At 38.5% G+C, this 23,231-nt stretch overlaps 1 protein-coding gene across 2 annotated transcripts in view; it reads left to right on the top strand.

Moving 5' to 3' along the window:
- LOC144595288 (mitogen-activated protein kinase kinase kinase kinase 4) overlaps positions 1-21,363 on the top strand; it is a 247,524-nt gene extending 226,161 nt beyond the window's left edge. For both annotated transcript variants that reach the window (XM_078402596.1, XM_078402595.1), the window contains 9 exons: positions 4,824-4,941; positions 6,509-6,679; positions 7,340-7,483; positions 10,100-10,234; positions 15,781-15,881; positions 17,428-17,577; positions 18,330-18,489; positions 18,624-18,763; positions 18,871-21,363. In XM_078402596.1, coding sequence (XP_078258722.1) covers positions 4,824-4,941; positions 6,509-6,679; positions 7,340-7,483; positions 10,100-10,234; positions 15,781-15,881; positions 17,428-17,577; positions 18,330-18,489; positions 18,624-18,763; positions 18,871-18,954 — 1,203 coding nt within the window. In that variant the 3' untranslated portion in view covers positions 18,955-21,363. The remainder of the gene's footprint in view (positions 1-4,823; positions 4,942-6,508; positions 6,680-7,339; positions 7,484-10,099; positions 10,235-15,780; positions 15,882-17,427; positions 17,578-18,329; positions 18,490-18,623; positions 18,764-18,870) is intronic.
- The last annotated feature ends 1,868 nt before the right edge of the window (positions 21,364-23,231 follow it).

Genomic DNA, 23,231 nt, shown 5'->3' with positions numbered 1-23,231 from the left:
GGTTAGAAGCTAAAGTCGCCCTGTGTATTTTGTCCATTGCCTCATGATGGCACCCATTGATTCCTGGCCCTCCTTCCTCTCCATATTCTCTCTGCTCCAATCCAGGTGGCAGATTGACTCTTTTTCTCACTTCTCCCTTCAATTGCAACCATTCCTCACCTCTTGATAATCCACTGTTAGTACACCTGACTATTAATTTCCTTCACCAACTATCTCTCAAGTTGTGAACATCTATTGCAATGTGTAAATTGTATTTAGAAAAATGAAGTGGAATGTTCCGCATGTAGTGCCAAACCCATCTCCTAAAGAGAGCGTAAATTACCATTGGTCATTATTAATTTATTGAAAATCATATTTGTGACATTCCATATTATATTGATGAAATCTAATTGAATATTTGTCCCTTGTCTATTTCTCAATTTCTGGAACATCTACATGCAGTAAGATGGACAATTTTTGCTCCTGGTCACTAGCTTTTAGATTTGTGCCCAGTCACCTGTAATCTTTTGCTCCTTTACTCTTCATTACATATTGCTGTCAAGAAAGTATCTTGCATCGTCTTTCTTGGATCCAATGTGAATTATATCACAATTTATTGCATCTCTCATTTCATTTAATCTGTTCATGTCCCTTAAAAAATTGTTTCTAAACAATTGCTCTGCAACCCGTGTCCCTGATTACAACAATACAAAACCCTACTTTATATCCAAGTCACAAAAACTGAAGCGTTAGTGCAGATGCTCAAAGCACCATGCCGTTGAAAGTTCATTCTGTTTATCCATATTCTCTGCTACCATCCAACCATTTTACATAGTTACCTCCCATTTATGTTTTCAGAATTGCTTTTTGTACAGATTTTGCTTCATTGTTCTGTAAAGGTCATTCTTATTTGATTTGACTTTCAAAAGTGGATTTAAGGTCTGAATTTTCTGCTTAGATCTTATTTTAGAATGCAAAGATTATTGAGAAGTAATTATTCTAAAAAGTAAAGCAAAAAGCTGCAGATGATAGCAATCTGGTATACTTTATTAACTTCCGTTTTGCCGGGTATGTTCCAAAGCTGAATCTTTCGCTTTCGTAACAAGATCAAAATTTGTTTACACATCTTGCCTCCTGCCATTCCAAGCTCTAACTTCACCGAAACTTGGTGTTGATGGAAAAAGGTTAACCTCCATCCTACTCTGTGTTAAATAATTGTTGCTGCCCACCAAATTTGTTTTTTAAAAAAGGTGTATGCACGTTGAATGCCTATTTTGGTTTCTCCGTTTAAAAAGAAAAATCATCCATTTTGGCAAAAAAAAAGTGATTTGGCAAGTGTGATCAGTTATTTCCCTACTCCATTTTTATCATATTGGTGAAACCATTCTAACATTTATAAGCATTAAACTGGCAAGTTATTCTTTATCAAAGTATCACTGTCATTTCCTATAATTTTACTAACATTCCATGTCATTTCATACTTTGTGCTTTTGCGATTAGTTGCGTGTTTGGGTGAAACAAGCATTATTAACCCTTTGATCACTGCAGTCACATTTCTCCATTACGGTCTAATATTGCACAGATTTTAATTCTCCCAGAAATTGTTGTGAATTATTTGGCCTGGTAGACTATACCAAAATTCTTCTCCAAATGATACATTCAAGGCTAAGCTGAAATATGGTGCAAAGAGGCTCTTGTGGCAGACCTGATGGGCTGAATGGCCTGTTTCTATGCTGAACAATCAATTTGATTTGCCACAGACTTAAGTTTTGTTATGTTTTATATTTAAATGTGTAACATTTTTCATTGCATGTATTGAAAATGTAAATATTTCCAAAGAGAGACTTACAGTTGTCAGAGGGTTAAGTGGAAAAAAGGCAATTTTTGGAATTTCACCAGAATGTTCTCGTGCATAAAATGGATTTGTAGCTTGTTGTTGATTGATATTTAATTTCAATGTATATATTTTTTCTGTCTCGAGTGCATAATTGCACAGCTACTTTCAGTTTCACTCCGGCATATACATAGCGCCAGCCCTTCCCTGCAACCCCAGTTCCCAGCATGAACTTCCTCATATGGGGTTCCTCTCACACATGGCTTTGCGCACATTTGCCAGCACTAGTCTAAACCTGCTGCTGTTGGGTGGCACACCTGCTCCTTCTCTCATTCAGGCTGCCCCCCCCACCCACCCTTTTCCCTGGATTCCTGCCTCTCTTGATCTGACTGGCTCTTTCCTGCTCCAGCTTCCTACCCGATTACCCAGACACATATCTTTCCTTATTCCATTGCCTTCCTCTGTAGGCTCCATTCATCCTTCAGCTCCTCTTCTTCCAGCCCCTCTCCTCCTTTCCCCAATCTCTGTTTCGTTTTGTCCCCTTAACAATACGTTATTCTTGTGAAATTTTGGCTATTCCATTTGTTAACATTTTAAACATCAAAGCTATTGATGTTCCAGGGCATAATTACAGTTCAATTTTGGTAAAAATATAGTTATTATAAAATTTCATTGTAATCTAAAAGTATTTGCACTTGACTGCTGCAACACCATCACATGTCCCCCTTTACTAATTGAAAGGCTGCAGTTTCCGACGAAAACCAGTTCAATGCATCATAATTTAAGTTGAGCACAAACTCTAAGTTGAATTTGGCTGTTGTAATTATGTTGCTAGCAAATTGTGTTTGAACAAACAGCCAGGCAGATGAAAATAGTTGCTGCATTGATTTCTCTGATCAGTCATGCTACTGATTATTGCAAGATCATAACGTTAATATGCGGCAGCAGCTAGATTTGAGAGGGATTTTAATATTTCCAGCTGTGCGATCCAGGATATTTCAGTAATCTTACTACAAGTGAATGCATTGTTTGAGTTCTATCCTGCTGAATAGTTTAAATTCCAGCAGAATATTCCTGCCAAGCAGTTTAGCACTTCGATACTGAAATGCATTGAAAAGTCAGATATTTAAATAAAATGGTTTAAAAACAGATATTTTTTGATTTAGTACATTCTTTTTCTAAGCAGCTTTTCAAATGTTTTACTGCATTGCAATGTGTTAATGTTAAACGCCAACTTTGCAATGGTATCTTTAACAGCCGTAACTTTTAAAGGAAGCGCATAGAACCATTATTTCTTCTGTTCAGTCCAGTGCCCTGTAACAAATCATAATGTACATTATTCAGAAAAGTAAAATTAAACTATCAAATGCCGAATAGTTGCCATTGCTAAAAGGTGCATTCTTCTTTCTAAAATACCTTTTCTTCTCGGTTTTCTGACGCATAATATACCCTAGTACATTTTCTAAAAGAAAGTTTCATCTTTTCATCTTTCAAAATATCTAGTTATTGCAGACAAATTTATAGCTGAAAAACTGTAATGCAAATTGCCTTGTACAAATCTCCGATCATTTCTAATTACGCGTACAAATTTAATTGCACCAAATTATGTAATTTACATTGGAAATTAAGTGCAGCAGTGAACCTCATTAATCATCCAGTGGTCTTAATTTAACACCATGTGGTGAGCTGCCGAACTAGTAGCAGAAATAAGGTGTAATTGATTACCTGCTCAGATTTATACAATATAAATTTAAACTGATGAACATAAAATTATATGTCACCTTTTGTTGAACTGAAAGGCAGTAGTTGTATAAAGTGTAAAATAATTTAATTCTCAAAACCAACTCTAAACAGCATTAGGATTTTTAAAATTATTTCTGTACAAAACAGATGGCTTATTAATAAGTTTGACAAATTAAAAACAAATTGATTTGACCATAATTTTTAATATAAAAATCTGTTGCCCTGTCTACCCAAAAATACCTGTATTTAAAGTTTAGTGCGCTTTTTGCATTTTCTACTATGTATGTAGAAGAAAATCTTACACCCATAGAGCACTCCCTTAGAAAGGAAATGAGGAGGAATTTCTTTAGTCACAGGGTGGTGATTCTGTGGAATTCTCTGCCACAGATAGCTGTAGAGGCTAAGTCAATGGATCATTTTTAAGGCAGAGATTGGCAGATTCTTAAGGATGTCAGGGGTTATGGGAGGAAGGCAGGAGAAGGGTTGAGAGGGAAAGATAGATCAGCCATGCTTGAATGATGGAGTCAATTTGATGAGCTGAATGGCCTAATTCTGCTCCTGGAACTTCTGAACATCTAGCTCCCATTTAAATGTAGTTAAAGATGTGTGCTTTAACAATATTCTTCTCAAGCACAGTGGATCTTTAGATAAGATTTTTTTTGAGGTAATGTATTCTATAGATATTTTATAAACATATAAGATTATTAAGGGGTTGGACACGTTAGAGGCAGGAAACATGTTCCCAATGTTGGGGGAGACCAGAACCAGGGGCCACAGTTTAAGAATAAGGGGTAGGCCATTTAGAACGGAGATGAGGAAAAACTTTTTCAGTCAGAGAGTTGTAAATCTGTGGAATTCTCTGCCTCAGAAGGCAGTGGAGGCCAGTTCTCTGAATGCATTCAAGAGAGAGCTAGATAGAGCTCTTAAGGATAGCGGAGTCAGGGGGTATGGGGAGAAGGCAGGAACGGGGTACTGATTGAGAATGATCAGCCATGATCACATTGAATGGTGGTGCTGGCTCGAAGGGCCGAATGGCCTACTCCTGCACCTATTGTCTATTGTCTATAAAAAGAAACCCATAGCACCAGAGCAAGATATTTTTGGGCAAAACAATTATGGTCAATTACCAGTCACTAAGTATAGCTGTCAAAGTACATGGTATGTTCAAATATTTTGCAGAGGTATCTTTCGGGATGCATTCTGCATGATGTTTCTAGTTTAATTGCTGATAATTGTAATTGCTTACGATTCAATGTTTCTGTTCTAGACCCAGTCAGCAGGAAACACACTTCAGAAACACAAGTCTTCCTCATCTTTCACGCCATTTATAGATCCCAGGTTATTGCAAATATCCCCATCAGGTGGGACCACTATATCATCTATGGGTAAGTGGGAAATCACTGTATGATTTTCATAGTAGGAAGTTGTTGCACGGACAGGATTTTTAAAAATAGAGTATGATGTTGATTGTGAATTGAATGATGTTGATGTTCAAAGTGTATTGCCAATCAAATTATGTGATGCATCATGTTTTGGAAATAAGTGACTGAAACATCTTAAAAAGGATGATAAGCACTGGAATTGGAAGTGGAATATCTTCTAGACTGCCCGAGCAGAATTGGGGGGGAGGGGTGCTGGATGAGTAGGAGCACTGTAAACTGATGCCCTTTACTCTGTTAACAATCAAATTGCGTTTTCCATGGCCAGCATCTCCACACATTATTTAGGTGGATATTAACCCCCTTGTACTCAAGGATGCACTACTTGCATATTGCTGCATCAAACTGCAGCTTTTATTTAGTTCAGCAATTTTCTGATGTTATTGGCCTGAAAAGCTAACTTCTCTTGGCTTTTATTTTTAAGAAATCAGTACTGAATGAATCCTATTTTACAATTGTTTTATGGTGAGTGGAGAAAGATTTAATACGAATCTGAGAGGTAACTTTTTCACATAGAGGTTGGTAGGTGTATTGAACGAGCTGCCGGAGGAAGTTGAGGCGAGTAATATTGCAATGTTTAAGAAACATTTGGACAGCTACATGGATAGGGCAGGTTTAGAGAGATATTAGGCAAACACCCACAGGTGGGACATGTTGGTCGGTGTGGGCAAGTTAGGTCGAAGGGCCTTTTTTCACACTATTTCCATGACTATAAATTCCAGCAACTTATCTAAGAATGCTTAATCTGACTAATTTATCATTCCGTTTCTGTTTGATAACAAGGGCTGTAGCATGCTTTTCTTTTCCAGAATTTTGGGGAAATAGTTGACTTTTCTGCTAATTTGCTTGTTGTTCACTACCTGATATGATATCTGTTTTTAAAATTGTAAAGGAGCAGATAATATGAAATATTTGAAGTTATCTCATTCAGTAAATATATCTGAGAATTGAAGTAGCATACCCTACAATACCAACTTCGTGGACAACCGGTGAAGGATGATCCTTTGGGAGACTAAGAAAACAATTGCAATTGATTAATTCAAATACGTATTACATTGTTAACTCACAGAATTAATATTTGCAATACTATCAGTTATTTTCAGTATGGCATTTACTAAGAGTAGTTTATTGGGGAAAGCCAGGTCATCTTGAACGCAAGGTGCCCCAAATTCTCCTACAATTGTGCTTTTGTCTTTATTGAGTGATGTTGGATTAATGTAGAAAAGTGACACAGACCAAAGGACTAGCCAAGGTTATTGGATGCGGGAACAAGCACAAGGTGCTGAATGGCCAACAACTACCTCAGTTTCTTACATTTCGTTTATAGTTTTAAGAAATTAATCGGAAGTAATTAAAAATGATTACAACATAGAAGGCTATCAACAGAATGAGAAAGTTTATATTTTTGATCTGGATTGTTCATCGTTATGTAAGAGTTGATGGAGGGAGGGTGATGTGAATGGAATAAGAATTGAATCTGTCGCAAACTGATTTTTAAATGTTGTTTTTCTAGTTGTTTTTTCAAATGACCAGATTAGACCCGAATCGATGAGGCAGGATCCAAGTAGAAAAGGCTCAGTGGTCAATGTAAATCCAACCAACATAAGGCCACAGAGTGATACACCAGAAATCCGCAAGTACAAGAAGAGATTCAACTCGGAGATTCTTTGTGCTGCCTTATGGGGCAAGTTCTTTCAATTTTCTCTCCACTTGTATTTGTACTTTAAACGTAACTTAAATGTAACTACCTAACGTGAGAGGTAGACACACAGTGCTGGAGTAACTCAGTCTGAAGAAGGGTCCCAACCCGATACGTCACCCATTCTTTTTCTCCAGTGATGCTGCCCTACCCGCAGTTACTCCAGCACTTTGTGTCTATCTTTGGTGTAAATCAGCATCTGTAGTTACTTGATTCTATATCTTAAATTTAGTGTGTGCACGTTAAAGTTCACAATGTTATTTCTTGAATTGTAATTTAAATTTAATACGACAGCAATGCCACACCCAATGCAGTTTAACTTTGCACCAATGCAAAGATGTTGTAGAGTAAATGTGAATTTGCAAGGTTTGATTACAGAGAAAATATGTGGTGAATGGTGTTGATGAGGTTGCGATAAAAGCTGGCATGGGGCAAATGCCTGCCTTCTATGCCATACAATATGAGCCAAAGTGTAAGAGGTTGGCAATTCTCACTCTGAAGTGGAGTAGGGCATTGAATTTGAATATATGCAAGAAATGGTTATAATAAAAACATACTATTCTGGGCCAGTACTGCAGCTTTAATGTAAATAAATCCTTGTACTATGAAGCAGGGTGTTTTACTTTTTTTGAACCATTTCTTCAGGTGTGAATTTATTGGTGGGTACCGAGAGTGGGCTGATGCTGCTGGACAGAAGCGGTCAAGGAAAGGTGTATCCTCTAATCAATCGGAGGCGGTTTCAGCAGATGGACGTGCTTGAAGGCCTGAATGTGCTGGTAACAATATCAGGTAAACATTCTTTGAAACCTAGAAATACCAAACTCATTTTGTGGTGTTTTCTGCTTCATGGTAAATTTTGCAGAACGTGTCGTTTTGTTTAACAGCATTACTAGTTTTATACTGCCTGATTCTTCATAAGTTCTAGGAGCAGAATTAAGACATTCGGCCCATCAAGATTACTCCGCCATTCAATCATGGCTGATCTACAGTGATTCAGAAAATATTCAGACCCCTTCACCTTTTCCACATTTTGTTATGTTATAGTCTTATTTTAAAATGGATTAAATTTCTTTTTTTTAATCATCAATCTACACACAATACCCCAGAATGAAGAAGTGAAAACAGGCGTTTAGAAATTTTGCAGAGTAATTAAAAAGAAATAACTGAAATATTACATTTGCATAAGTATTCAGATCCTTTGCTATGACACTCAAAATTGAGCTTATGTTCATCCTGAGATGTTTATCCTTGATTATCCTTGAGATGTTTCTACAACTTGATTAGAGTCCACCAGTGGTAAATTAAACTGATTGGACATGATTTGGAAAGGCACACACCTGTGTGTATATAAGGTCTCACAGTTGACAGTACATGGCAGTGCAAAAACCAAGCCATGAGGACGAAATAATTGTTCGTAGACCTCCGAGGCAGGTTTGCGCCAAGACACAGATCTGGGGAAGGGTATAGAACAATTTCTGCAGCATTGCAGGTCCCGAAGAGCACAGTGGCCTCCGTCATTCTTAAATGGAAGAACTTTGGAACCACCGGGACTCTTCATAGAGCTGGCCAAACTGAACAATCGGGGGAGAAGGGCCTTGGTCAGGGAGATGACCAAGAACCTGATGGTCACTCTGACAGAGCTCCAGAATTCCTCTGTGAAGATGGGAGAACCTTCCAGAAGGACAACTATATCTGCAGCACTCCACCAATCAGACCTTTATGGTAGAGTGGCCAGGCGGAAGCGACTTCTCAGTAAAAGGCACATGACAGCCCGCTTGGAGTTTGCCAAAAGGCACCAAAAGGACTCTCAGACCATGAGAAATAAGATTCTCTGGTCTGATGAAACCAAGATTGAACTCTTTGGCTGAATGCCAAGCGTCATGTCTGGAGGAAACCAGGCGCCGCTCATCACCTGGCCAATACCATACCTTATGGTGAAGCATGGTGGTGGCAGCATCATGCTGTGGGGATGCTTTTCAACAGCAGGAGCTGGGAGACTAGTCAGGATCGAGGGAAGGATGAACGGAGCAAAATACAGAGGATGAAAACCTGCTCCAGAGCGTTATGGACCTCAGACTGGGGCGGAGGTTCACCTTCCAACAGGACAACGGCCCCAAGCACACAGCCAAGACAACGCAGGAGTGGCTTTGTGACAAGTCTGTGAATGTCCTTGGGTGGCCTGCCAGAGCCCGGACTTGAACCCAATCGAACATCTCTGGGGGGACCTGAAAATAGCTGTGCATTGACGCTCCCCATCCAACCTGACAGAGCTTGAGAGGATCTGCAGAGAAGAATGGGAGAAATTATCTAAATATAGGTGTGCCAAGCTTGTAGCGTCATACCCACAAAGACTTGAGGCTGTAATCGCTGCCAAAGGTGCCTCAACAAAGTACTGAGTAAAGGGTCTGAATACATGTAAATGTGATTTTTCAGTTATTTCTTTTTAATTACTTTACAAAAATTTCTAAACACTTATGGGGTATTGTATGTAGATTGATGATAAAAAAGTGAATTTAATTCATTTTAAAATAAGGCTGTAACGTCACAAAATGTGGAAAAAGTGAAGGGGTCGGAATAATTTCTGAATGCACAGTATCTTTACCTCAACCCGATTCTCTTCCCTCCTCCCCATAACCCCATAACACCCTTACTAATCAAGAATCTGTCAATCTGCACCTTAAAAATATCCATTGACTTGGCCTCCACAGCCTTTCTTGACAGTCTGCTCATTTCTGAAATGATAGTGTAAATAGATGCAGAAAAACAAACCCTATGAAAGAACAGACAATCACAGACAGAATCAACTAGATTTCCTTTAATTATGTGTGTCTTATTTTTCAATGGGAATTCCAGGCCTACATGCTTCAGTGACTATATTTCGAATACCAGTTTGTTTTTTAAAATTATTCTCTCAAATGAAGTTCCTTGTATTCAGAAGGACACAAAATGCTGAAAGAACTCAGCGGGTCGGGCAGCATCTCTGAAGAACATGGACAGGTGATGTTTTGGGTCGGGACCCTTCTTTAGACTTGAGAAGGGTCCTGACCAGAAACTGCATTTATCCATGTACTCCGAGGTGCTGTCTGACCCACTGATTTACTCAAGCATTTTGTGTCCTTTTGTGTAAACCAGCATCTGTAGTTTGTTGTTTCTACCTTCCTTGTATTCGGGCATGCCAGAGTAATTTATAACAGTGTATTGCCAAATAAATTTATCAAATGGCATATGATAGTAAAAGTAGCAGTAGTGATTCAACAGAAGCAGTATGTCCAGATAGTTGCCCATTGGGATTATGGAGATGAACACCTTCAATTTTTCAACATGAAAACCGAAACAGCAAGTGATGGTAATAGTTGTACTCCTGTTCTGATTTTCTAATCAATAGCTTTTATTATCTATTTAAAGGGAAGAAAAACAAATTACGAGTATATTACCTATCTTGGTTGAGAAACAAAATATTGCATAATGATCCCGAAGTAGAGAAAAAGCAAGGCTGGACAACAGTCGGTGACTTAGAAGGATGTGTACATTATAAAGTTGGTAAGAACATTATTTAAAACTATAGGCTAGGCAAAGTAGCAAAATATCACAACATTTGATTTGCATCTGTGGCTTTTCAATGTCTGTTTCACATGATTTCTCATTTATGTACCGAACATGTGTAAAATATATATTCTTAAACTAAAACTTGCCATTGTATATCCATGAATATATCATTGTAAAGACACTGCAGCAGATGTTAATATTCAATGTTATTTTGATATAAATAGCTGCATTGCTTATTATTTGTTTGCAATGGCTAAATTGTTACAAAGGGCATCTTGCAATAAGAACAAGAAACTTCTATACTATATCTTTGAATTCTATTCTTTCAGTGTTCTGAGAAATCGTAATATTATTGTACGAGATATTAAGAGGATTTTTGACATTGGTATCGCAAGCAAGTTATCTTTCATCAAATTGAACACAGTATATGTATACTTTTGCAAAACTGCCTTCAACACTTTGTGATGAAATTTCATCTTATGCCCTGCAGTCTGCACATAATCTGTAGGAAATCAAACACCAGACTTTTGTCATTCACTCAAAGTAAAACCAGAATTAACCAACGAAGAAAGGATGGGGACCACAAAAATTAAGAGTTGACACAGTGACATTGCTTTTGCTTTCACTGACTCGGCCATATTTATATGCAGCTGTTGCCCTTTTGCAGACTGGCAGCTCTGACATCATCCACAGTGTTTGCACATCCGATGCTGTGAACTGTGGTCTCAAATAATCACGCTGGCAGCCAACTGATCATGGCCCATGTGGACACCCTTCATCAATTACCTGAATTTATGTTGCCTTCGTAGATTTTGTTTCTAGTTCTAAACTTTTTTATAGTGCAAGGAGTTTGCCAATATATCATGTGGAAAGATGAAAGCTGATGGACACAAATATTAAAAAACTTAATGCTCTTTCTGTATTACTTCCATCTCAGCTCTTGCATATTATTCATTCATTTTCATAAGAGCTGTTTGTAAAACAGATCGTACAATGGAAATTTGGGGTGGGGGGAACATTTTTATGGCATGTAGACATTTTGCACAATTTTATTTGCAGCATTAACACTGACTAACATTAAAACTTAAAACAAAACTTCCAATTAATTAAGCATCAATCAGTTTTTTGGTAGTTTTCAACATTAAGAAAGTAAGGTTTTAGTTTCCAGAATAAACTACATAGTGAAACATACTACTTTGCAGTCAGCATTATTTGTTCATGTAAGTGGTGAAACTCAGCTTTATAGTGGCTGTAGTTATCATTCCCTTGCTGTCTCAAACCGGCTTCTTCAAAACATTGGGCATTGAGTTCATAGCAGAGGGCACTTGACTTAAAAATAGGAAGATGTTAAGTTTAGATAACAAAGTTCTTCTGTGAATACCTTTCTTACCTAACTGGAGATGAGATATAGGATTTGCTAAAATTATAGATATTTAACTTTCTGGGATACACATAACTGAAGTCTGGCAGAAGGTTCACCATTAGTTCATTAATATACTGAACACAAAATCTCTCCCCCACCTGACTATGTCCACCTTACTCTCCACCATCTGACTCATCTGGCAATAGTCCCCTCCTTACCTGGATCCATCTATTACTCATCAGCGATTGCCCCATCCCTTCCCCTCACTTCTTGAGCAGGTACATGGATAGATAAGGTTTAGAGGGACATGGGCCAAATGTGGGCAGGTGGGACTAGCGTAGGTGGGGCATCTTGGTCGGCATGGGCAAGTTGGGCTGAAAGGCCTGTTTCCATGCTCTGATACTTTCTACCAGCTATCTCTACTCTTCAGTCTCGAAGGTTCCCACCTGAGACCCCTTCTGTAGATTTCATTTTACTGATGCTGCCTGACCCTCTAAGCTCCTTCAGCAGATTGGGGGCAGTTCAGTTACAGCAGCAGCTTCCCTTCCTATCTCATTTGCTCTTTCTCCTGGCTGTACAACAATGGGAAAAGCTTTTAAACTGCACATTCTTCATTGTTTACCCATCCCCATTCCAAAAGTAAGTTGATGAAGTATATTTCCTGCCTTTAGCATTCACTTGGTTCCAGCACCTGTTCTGACCGAGAACTGCGTCATTGGAGATGCTGAAGCTAACAGATATAATGGCCTTTATTCACCATGAAAACAGACATTCTCTTGGAGACATTCTCTTCTCAATGGAATCTAATTTTTTGCTCTCCTAACACTCAACCATACAGTGATGGTTTATACTCTTTTAAACACAATAAACAATCAACTACATTTTCAATGGCTGCAATTTAACATTTTTTTAGTGTAATTAACTTTGCAGAATTATATATTTACAATGGGAGCTCATCCCGACTGGCAGGACTTCTGAATGTTCAAATACAAAGGGGTGGTCCAAGAGGGTTCTGAGCATAAAACACCAGACACCCAAAATATACAAACAATTGTCACAGTGTTGAGCGTTGCCTCCTTGAATATACAGTCAGAATATTAAGTGACAAAATAGACATGTGAACTGTATTGAGTCTCAGGGCTGTGTCTTTAAAGATTTGTTAATTGTTAATGGAGATGGCCACTTAATTCTTTCCCTGATCACACCTTAAAGGGGTGTCGCAAGGCTCGGTGCTGGGATCCCAGTTGTTTACAGTATATACTAACAATTTAGACGTGGGAATTAAATGTGACATCTCCAAGTTTGCAGATCACACAAAGCTAGGTGGCAGTGAGAGCTGTGATGAGGATGCTATGAGGCTGCAAGGTGATAGGTTGGGTGAGTGGGTGGATGCATGGCAAATGCAGTACACTGTGGATAAATGTGAGGTTATCCACTTTGGTGGCAAGATCAGGAAGGCAAATTATTATTTGAATTGTGTCAGGTTGGGAAAAGGGGAGGTGCAATGAGACCTAGGTGTGCTTGTACATCAGTCACTGAAAGTAAGCATGCAAGTACAGCAGGCAGTGAAGAAAGCTAATGGCACATTGGCCTTCATTGCGAGAGGATTTGAGTTGAGGAGCAAGGAGGTCCTACTGCAGCTGTGTGGGGCCCTGGTGAGACTGCACTTTGAGTATTGTGTGCAATTGTGGTCTCCTAATTTGAGGAAGGACATTATTGCTATTGAGGAAGTGCAGCGTAGGTTCACCAGGTTAATTCCCAGGATGGCGGGACTGACGTATGATGAAAGAATGGGTCGACTGAGCTTATATTCACTGGAATTTAGAAGGATGACAAGGGATCTTATAGAAACATATAAAATTCTAAAAGGATTGGACAGGCTAGATGCAGGAAAATGTTCCCCATGTTGGGGGAGTCCAGAACCAGGGGTCACAGTTTAAGAATAAACATAGGCCATTTAAGACTTAGATGAAGATTTTTTTTTCACCCAGAGAGTTATGAGTCTGTGGAATTCACTGCCACAGAAGGCAGTGGAGTCCAATTCACTGGATGTTTTCAAGAGAGAGATTTAGCTCTGAGGGCCATAGGAATCAAGGGATATGGGAAAAAGCAGGAACGGGGTACTGACCTTAGATGATCAGCCATGATCATATTGAATGGCGGTGCTGGCTTGAAGGGCCGAATGGCTTACCCCTGCACATATGTTTCTATGTCTCAATCAGGGCCAATTAACAAGGACATTTGTTAATCGTTTGTTAATTAAATTGTTAATTAACTTTGACATTTGTCAAAGGACATTTGAACATCAGTCTGAAGAAGGGTCTCGACCCGAAAGTCACCCATTCCTTCTCTCCCGAGATGCTGTCTGACCTGCTGAGTTACTCCAGCATTTTGTGAATATAACAAGGACATTTGTTTCCCAGCATAGTTACAATGGTACAGAAGCAGACTTTCCCACACCTAGTAACTTTTTTTATGGCTTTACGGGTCCTGACCTGAAACATCACGTATCCACGTTTTCCATAGTTGCTCCATTATCAACTGAGTTCCTCCAAAACTTGGTCTTTTTTTTTGTGAACATGTTTTCGGTTTTGAAGGCTGGTTTTCGTTTAAATTAATGTGTAATATCTACATCATTCTATAATTCCTGAATTATTTCTGAAGGATTTCTGAATTATTCCTGAAGGATTTAATTCTTCAGATTTTATATTTCTTATTAAACATCTTTTGCGAATTTGTGTGACAAATTATGTAATTTCTATCCAAAGGCTAAAGTGGTAGTGCAAATTATGTGTCCTTGGAAACGGGGAACAGAAATTTTAAAAATAGAGAAATGAAAATGTTTACATTTTTTAAAAAAAATGATAAAACTTCCTTGTTGAAAATGCAATGCAATTTCCTTTGGCTTCCCCTTTGACCAAATATTAGACACTTACACAAAACCCAGAGTAGCAACTGCGCATGGTATTCTGCAATTGTGCTACAGTGAAGTAAATCAAACTGAATTTCAGGGACCATGTACAATTCACATTGTAGACAGAAGGAACTGCAAATACTGGAATCCTGCATAGAACACAAAGTGCTGGAATAACTCGACGGGTTAGGTAGCATCTCTGGAGGGGTGGATATTGTTCGCCAGAGATGCTCCCTGACTGGCTGAATTACTCTCGCACATTGTTTTCTACACAATGCACACTGAATACTTATCTGCATTTAACACAAGAAACCAAAGATAAAAAATTTACCCGTGTCACAAAATTAGAGTACAATAACTTCCCCAATTCTTACTTTGATTTTGTCTTCACAAAGATAAATCGCACAACCAAAATGAGGTGCTGTGGAGATAATGAATGCAATTGTTGTCATCTTCAAAATTCCAAAGATTCTCAGTCTGTTCTTAAGATTGGAGGGTAGCAAATGGAAGGAAAGAGAAAACAATAGACTGATGTCCGTAGTAAGAAAAATATAAAAATCGGCTATTAAGGAATTGTGAGCAGAGAATGGGGATCCAGTGGTACTGTACTAATGCATTTGGCCTTTTAAAATGTATTTGATAAAGTGCCACCCAGATGGTTAGAAAACAAAAGGAGAGCCTGTGGGTTTGGAGATAATATATTGGTGTGGGTGGACAAACAATTAATCAACAAAAGACAGTAGGACAAACTGAAGGACAAGGAAAGACAAAAGACAGAATGGTTCATGTTTTGATTGAGCGTCCATGATAAGTGGAGTGCCATGGGAATCAATGCCAGAGTCCCAGCTGATTGCAATCTATTGTAATAATTTGGATGAGGAGACCGGGTGTAAAATATCCAACTTTGTTGATGTTCTAATCTGGATGGAAGTTTGAATTATGAAGATGATGTAGCAAGGCTTTGAGGGAATAAAGATAGAATGGGCACGAACCTGGCAGATGGAATGTGATGAGACCCAGCTTGATAAAACAAAAGATGTAGAATAACTGGTTAGAAATTGAAAATTTAAGGATGATATTTCTTCTGGCTGAGGTGTCCAGATCCAGGATTCAATGCCCCAAATAAGAGGTCCTCAACTATCTGCTTGATCACATTTCTCTACTAGTCTGATAGTTAATTGCTCTTACCCTATTTAACGTAATATTGTCTGAAGCTGTTTTACTTTTGTTGATAACCTTGCTAAAATTTATTTCCTTTTTCAGTAAAGTATGAAAGGATCAAGTTTTTAGTGATTGCTTTGAAGAATTCTGTTGAAGTCTATGCATGGGCACCAAAGCCATACCACAAATTTATGGCCTTTAAGGTAAATAGTAAATCCTGAAAGTTTTTGAAGTTACTAGAAAAGATTTGCATGCTGACACTGATAATTTTGTGCAAATCTTGCAATTATTCCTTCATGCCAAAGGAGAAAAAAGCATGATAGCGTAGAACAATAGATATTTATTGTGAATTATATTCTGTAAATCATTTGTGTGATTCACTTGAATCGCAAAATTCCAATAATATCCATTGATCAGCGCCATGTTTGCCTCATTAAACATCGACCAACTTTATCACTCTCCACTGTGGCTGAAATGTGTCCAACCTGTACGGTTCACTGCAGCAGTTTGTCAGTACTACAGACAGATAATTCACAAACTATCTCTTATACCTCTCTCCCTTTTCTTGATCTCTGTCTCCTTCACCGGGGACAGATTATTGACTGACGTCTACTTTCATCCCATTGACTCCCACAGTTATCTGGCCAACATCTCCTCCCACTCTGCTTATTGTAAAGACACCATCCCCTACTCTCAATTTCTCCATCTTTGCTGCATCTGCTCCCAAGATCAGATTTTTAATTCTAGGACATTAGAGATGTGCTGCTTCTTTAGTAAACATGGTTTCCCCCTGCTGTCTAAAGGGATCCCTCATGCATGTATCCTCTGTATCCTGCAGTTTTTTTCTCCTCCTCCTCCCCCCCCCCCCAGACATAACACAAATAGTGTTCCCCTGGTCCTTACTTTTCACCCCACCAGCATTTGCATCCAATGCATAATTCTCTGACATTTCTGCCATCTACTATGCAATCCCACCACCAGTCACATCTTCCCATCCTCACCCCTTTCCGCTTTCTGCAGAGATTGCTCCCTCCGCAATTCTTTGGTACCCTAATCCTTTCCCAACCAAATCACACCTCTCCAGGTACTTTCCCAGGAGATGTAACACCTGTCATAATGCCTCCTTCCTCGCGTCCATCCAGGAACCCCAGCAGCCTTCCAGGTGAGACAGAGGTTCGCATGCACCTCCTCTAGCGTCATCTATTGCATTCGGTGCTCCCGATGTGGCCTCCTTTACATTGGCTAAACGAAGCATAGTCGAGGCGACCCATTCACTGAACTCTGCCTAGACCTGCTCGATCTCCCGATCATTAAACATTTTAACTCCACTTGCCATTCCGATGCTGACTTTACTATCCTATGCCTCCTCTGATGGCAGAGTGAGGCCACATGCAAACTAAAGGAGTAGCGCCTGATATTCTGCTTGGGAAGCTTACAACGCAATCGAAACCGGCGCCCCCCCCCCCCCCCCCCCGTCATCTGTATCCACTTATCACATCACTTGCTAGACTTTATCCCATCAACACACCTCTTCCAGCTCTCTCTCTGCCCCCCTCCTAACTACAATCAGTCTGAAGAAGGCTCCCCACCCAAAACATCAACTACATCAACTATCTATGTTCTCCATAAATGCTGCTTGATCCGCTGAGTTTCTCCACTATTTGTCTTTTTTTGCAAATCAGCATTTGCAGTTCCTTGTATCTATAAGTGCAGTGTTTTGCCAAATTTGATTTTCATTTGTTTTTGCAGTCTTTCACAGACCTGTTGCACAGGCCATTATTAGTAGACCTCACAGTGGAAGAAGGACAGAGGTTGAAAGTGATCTATGGCTCCAGCGCTGGCTTTCATGCAGTTGATGTGGACTCTGGAACAGTCTATGATATTTATCTGCCAACGCATGTAAGATTGTGCTTACTCATTTGTTACAGATAAAGAAAACAATCTTACAAGCTTTTCGGTATATGAGATTCAAACACTGAATCCTATGAAATGTCATTGTTCTGACAGCTACTAACTTGCATGGTAATAAGAACATAGTTTAATTGCAATTAAAATAAATCTGTTTGATCAAGATGGAATTTATTCAATTCTACTATAGTTGTCCATTCCTAGAAACTATAGAAAGGTTAATGCCCTATGTTTCATAGAAACATAGAAAATAGGTGCAGGAGGGGGCCATTAGGTCCTTCAAGTCAGCACCGCCATTCATTGTGATCATGGCTGATTATCCACAATCAGTAACCTGTGCCTGCCTTCTCCCCATATCCCTTGATTCCACTAGCCCCGAGAGCTCTATCTAACTCTCTTTTAAATTCATCCAGTGAATTGGCCTCCACTTCCTTCTGTGGCAGAGAATTCCAGAAATTCACACCTCTCTGGGTGAAAAAGTTTCTTCTCATAATAAGATCAAAATGCTATAATTGGACTAATTGTTATAAATTTTGAACACTTGTTATTCCAAATGTCCATGAAAAATTTGTCCTGGAATATCAATGATATTTTTATAGCTCTAATGCTGTCTAATGCTGTGCCAATTGTAATTTTATAATTGCAGACAGCTGTTTATTTACACAATATATAAAATAAAAATGTCTGGACTGAAGTTTGTTTCTTGAATGTAGTGGAATAAACTGGAAATGCTTTTCCAACAGATCCAAAACAGCATCCAACCACATGCAATTATTATACTTCCTAATACAGATGGAATGGAATTGTTGGTATGTTATGAAGATGAAGGAGTCTATGTTAACACCTATGGGAGAATTACTAAAGATGTGGTTTTACAGTGGGGAGAGATGCCTACATCAATCGGTATGTAAACGTGATTATATTATTCCAAAATGACATCTGCTGAAATAACTTGGGAGCATGTGAAGGGTTACCGTATGAAACAGGCTTTATTCATAAATCTTAATTTTTGAAATTCTGATTTTTTTTAAAATCAGCTTACATCCGATCCAATCAGATTATGGGTTGGGGAGAAAAGGCCATTGAGATCCGGTCAGTGGAAACTGGACATTTGGATGGTGTATTTATGCATAAAAGAGCACAACGACTAAAATTTCTTTGTGAGAGAAACGACAAGGTAAGTGAATTTCTTTTTGAGGGGGAGTGGAAAGGCATTTAAATAGTGATTAAACTCGAATGCGTACAGTCTTGTCTTACGTGGCATGTCTTCTTTTTCCCCTTTAGGTCTTTTTTGCTTCAGTTCGTTCTGGTGGAAGCAGCCAGGTTTACTTCATGACTCTTGGTCGGAGTTCACTTCTCAGCTGGTAGAAAAGCAAGTCATGGTTTGAGAGAAGCCAGTGTCTACTCAAGATCTTCAAAGCCTTGAATGAACTAACAACTGGAGAAAAAAACCTGCACTGATGTAATGCATTGCCCAAACCTATCACTGACATTAAAGTGAACTGAAACAAGGATGCAATGTTACTGGTGCTGTGATCATTTTACTGTCGGGTGACCGCCAGTCTAGAATAGAAAAGAAACACCTCATCTCAGTTACAACATCCCTTGGCTTAAGATGTCTGCTTTTTACTTGCGAAAAGAGCCCAATGAATGCAAGAGGTTTGTTCTAATGTAGTCAGGCAAAGGGGAAGTGGAAACTGGTTGACAGACAATAAAGAATTGTGTATCACGAATAAGGGGAAGCTGAATTTTTAAAAATGTATATCATTCTAAGTGACTTTTTTCGTAAGGTGACAGATGTTTTAGAAAGAAAATGCAAGTTTGAAATTTTAATTGAAATGTGAATGACAGATTGGGAGGAGGTCTTTGCAAGGGAAAGATGTTTTTGCTCTTTTTCTGTATATCAGGTTTTGCTTGTGTTCGCAATCTTTTTTAAAAAAAATAGTAAATCGGAATTCGTGCAGAGGACGAGGTTTGTATGGATTTATGGGGAGACTAGAAACCTGACGTTTGGTTACAGTATTAAAACTGCCTCTCCATGGTTAGACTATTTGTAGTAGTGCAAATGCAGTTTAACAAATCTTGCACTCATAAATTGCCCAAACTACTTTAAAAAATTTATTTTGCCTACCTCATATGTTTAAGAAAGGATAAAGAGGTGGTTTAGTCATTTTAATGTTATTTGTATCTGAAACTTGCATCTTTGTCTAATTTAAAGTTTATTAATACCAAATTTAGGATAAAACGTTTGTCGACTGTTGGTTAAATTGTAGCTCGTTTTAGTAGGCAAACAGTGTGAATTTTTTTGTAATGGAAGATACCAGCTGTGAGCAGAAACAGACAAATTTGTGGTCAGCTTTGTGCGTATAAGCAGAAGATGGAGGCAAGTAATCATCTGATCTAAATGTGGTTGAAGCAATCGCCACAATTGTGATCCTCCATTTCAGTGCACAGCAACAACTAACATTCTTGTTACTCAGCAGAATTGGATTTAAGTAGCAGTTTGAAAATAGTTTTACTAAGCTATTCTATTGCATTAGAATAAACTGTAAATGTAGTAGGGATCAGGTGGTTGATTTACGATGCAATGCACTAAAAACACTTAATTTCAAGAATGTAGTAAAACTGCTTATCAATACAGTATATCTTCCCATATTTAGATCCAAAATTCCAGCTGTGGAATGATTTTTTTAATATCGCTGTAAACAGAATTTTATTTTACAAATGTTAGACATTTACAAATGTGTCTACAGTAATAATCTGTTGAATTGTCACTCAATTACTTGAGATACCTATAGTGTATACTATACTATACTGTTGTTGTAATAATGCGCAGTAGCATTATATTGATCCAATGATATGTTAAACTTTTTTTGGTACTTTATAAACAGCTGCCTTATGCTGTTATGTGCACAGGTTCTCAACACTTTACAGGGCTTAGTTCTCTTAGAGGAGACTATTCTTTCTGCAATGAAATTTTCTCAGTATGGTACAAGGAGATGAAAACGTGTACCATGGGAATCTTTCATTCACTCATGTCACTGTGATCTTTCTCTCTAGCAGCTCCTGTTCACTGAATAATTTGCTCCTAGGTTGTCCATTTGGAACTGTAAAAGAAATTGTAGAAACTTCCTGACGTAAGTAGGTTTACTGTGAGCAGAATATTTTTGGATTTAAAAGAAAACACTGTTAAATGTCCTGATGTTGGAAGTAATTCCTCTCAGCAGAGTCTGTGATTGGCAACTCCCATCTATGAGAAGTGCCACGGTGGTGTAACAGTATTAAAATACCACTATCTCTTAGTTTTTAAAATAATTCCAATACATTGTTTCAGTGCTTTCTGAGTAGGTGAAAATGCCTATAATTTTAAATTCTAATACTTTGTTTAAAGTCAAATAACCTTTGTTGTATGACTGCAGTGTCTCTATCTTATGCACGTTACGTTCGAGAAAATGTTTACAAAATTTGTTTTGTTACACTAATGTGCATCACACCTATTTATGTTTTTTTTCTGAAATGATCTGTTTTAGTTTTTAGTTTTGTATTGCGAGTAAACTTGATGTTGATAACCCTGAACTCTGCTGATAACCAAGAAACTGATATAAAAATAAAATGAGGTATACTGTGTCTAACTGCAAAGCAGATTGGGAAATACAGTTACAAGTAAACCTCTTCAAATACCTTTCTGCAATGTGGTCTAACTTATGTCCTTTGTGTATTATGAGAATTCCTGTATTTTCCCTGAAGTTCATCTTTTCTTGAATAAAATCAACTTAATGCACATTGTGCATAACACAACACAATGGGTTTTATGAAGCTTGTACAGTATTTGTTTTCTTCCTTCTGACAATTGAATGTCCTGCACTTCAGAGGAAAATATCTACTCCCAAGCTAATCTAAACTAACTTGTGCTGTGCAAGAATATCCTGAGTGTTAATGCCTCGTGTTTGTAAAGGTAATGGTGTAACATTCCAAAAGTCAATCTGTCTTCCATTAGAGGTCTCCCTGCCACAGTGCGGGTACAATCAGAGGATAAATGCTCCATCTAGCAAATGCTTCTTTACTGTAGGGGGAAAATCTACAGAGCCAGAGCAATAAAAGAAATAAACGTTGAAAATACATAGCAAGTCAGGCAGCACATGTGAAAAGGAGCAAAGATTTAATGTTTCAGGTCAATGAACTTTGATGAGAAACAGGAAATAGTTTTTTGAGGGGAGTGAGGGGAGCAAAGGAAATGTATGCGATAGAGCAAAAACCAAATGGGATTAAATGACAAAAGTTGTGTCGGAGCCAGTCCAGCTCCAACTATTCTATGGATTCCAAGGAGTGTTTGGCAGAGGGAATTGGATGGGAGGGATTTGTTCAATGACTGGACACCTGGCATTTACATTGAAAAATGCAGGTTGTTTAGTGCCACACTGCTTGCTATTCCTCATCAGGTTTTCCTGAAAATCAATTGAGTAAAAATAAAAGAGAACTCAAGAAGTAGCAATTTAAAAATTAAAGCAAGCTCAAGTAATTAAAAATCCTAAATAACCTTGAGGTAAAATAGATACATAAGGAACTGCAGATGCTGGAATCTTGAGTAAAACACAATGTGGTGGAATAATTCAGAGTGTCAGGCAGCATCTCTGGAGGACATCTGTCAAGCATTTCTGGAGATTCCCCTATTTTGACTCCCTCCCCCCCCATTTGCTCATTGACACTGTCACCTTCACCGTTGATGGCTTGTGCCCCTCCAGAACCATTTGTCTCTCACCCTTATTGTTCCTTTTGAGCCTCAAATGCCCTCCCTTAAATACAAAGCATTGAGACTTGTGTTTTTTATTCATTCTGAAGTTACTAAACAAAAATAACTGAGACCTCACAACACAGAAGGTTGAGAATTTTTTCAGCTATTTATCACCTGATAAGACCAGGCCACAATTGAGTTCCACTGGTATCATCCCTGAAATATGAGACCACACCCCACCCCCCTCCACCACTCCTGCCCTGAAATTCCTCTCTGCTATCTTCTCACCTTCACGCTCCTTGCCTTCATAACACGTGGACTTGTTTGATTGGGACTGCGGCTCTGCTTGTTTCTCCTAGCCCACCAAGACAAACATACACTTGCATTCATTTCTATTATAGTGATGAACACCCCAAGTTTTTTCTGTGTTTTCTCTCATGCCTTTCTGAGCTGAGAGCGAAACACTTGGTTCCCTCTCATGTTACCTCCCCTTCAATTCCATATGTGAGCAATACAGGCGTTTACTCTTTTTTTTTCCCTCCACATATTTGGTTGTCACATCTTTACTAGTCCAGGCCCCATCTGGGAAATCATGGACCTCCTCTGTTCATCTCTCTCTCCAACTCTTTTTGAGAATGTATTGTGTGGGGCATCCATAGTACTTATTTAGATTTCTCTTAATTCTGGGATACACAAAAGCAGTTAAATTTATAAATAATACAAAGTAGTTAAATTTATAAATAATACCTAGGTCAGAGTGATGAGGTATCTGGAGGAGGTAGTGACGACCTTGCATAGAAAATAACAAAATTTAGATTTGCACTGTTCTAGTAGCAATTAAAATTGAATTTGGTTTAGTTTAGTTTAGGACAAGTAGACAGCTCAGGACAAGTAGACAGCAAAGGTTGCTTGT

The sequence above is a fragment of the Rhinoraja longicauda genome, chromosome 7 (genome assembly GCF_053455715.1).
Source record: "Rhinoraja longicauda isolate Sanriku21f chromosome 7, sRhiLon1.1, whole genome shotgun sequence".
NCBI lineage: Eukaryota > Metazoa > Chordata > Chondrichthyes > Rajiformes > Arhynchobatidae > Rhinoraja > Rhinoraja longicauda.
Note: the sequence above shows the minus strand (reverse complement) of the source record. Positions and strands in the feature narration are given on the sequence as shown.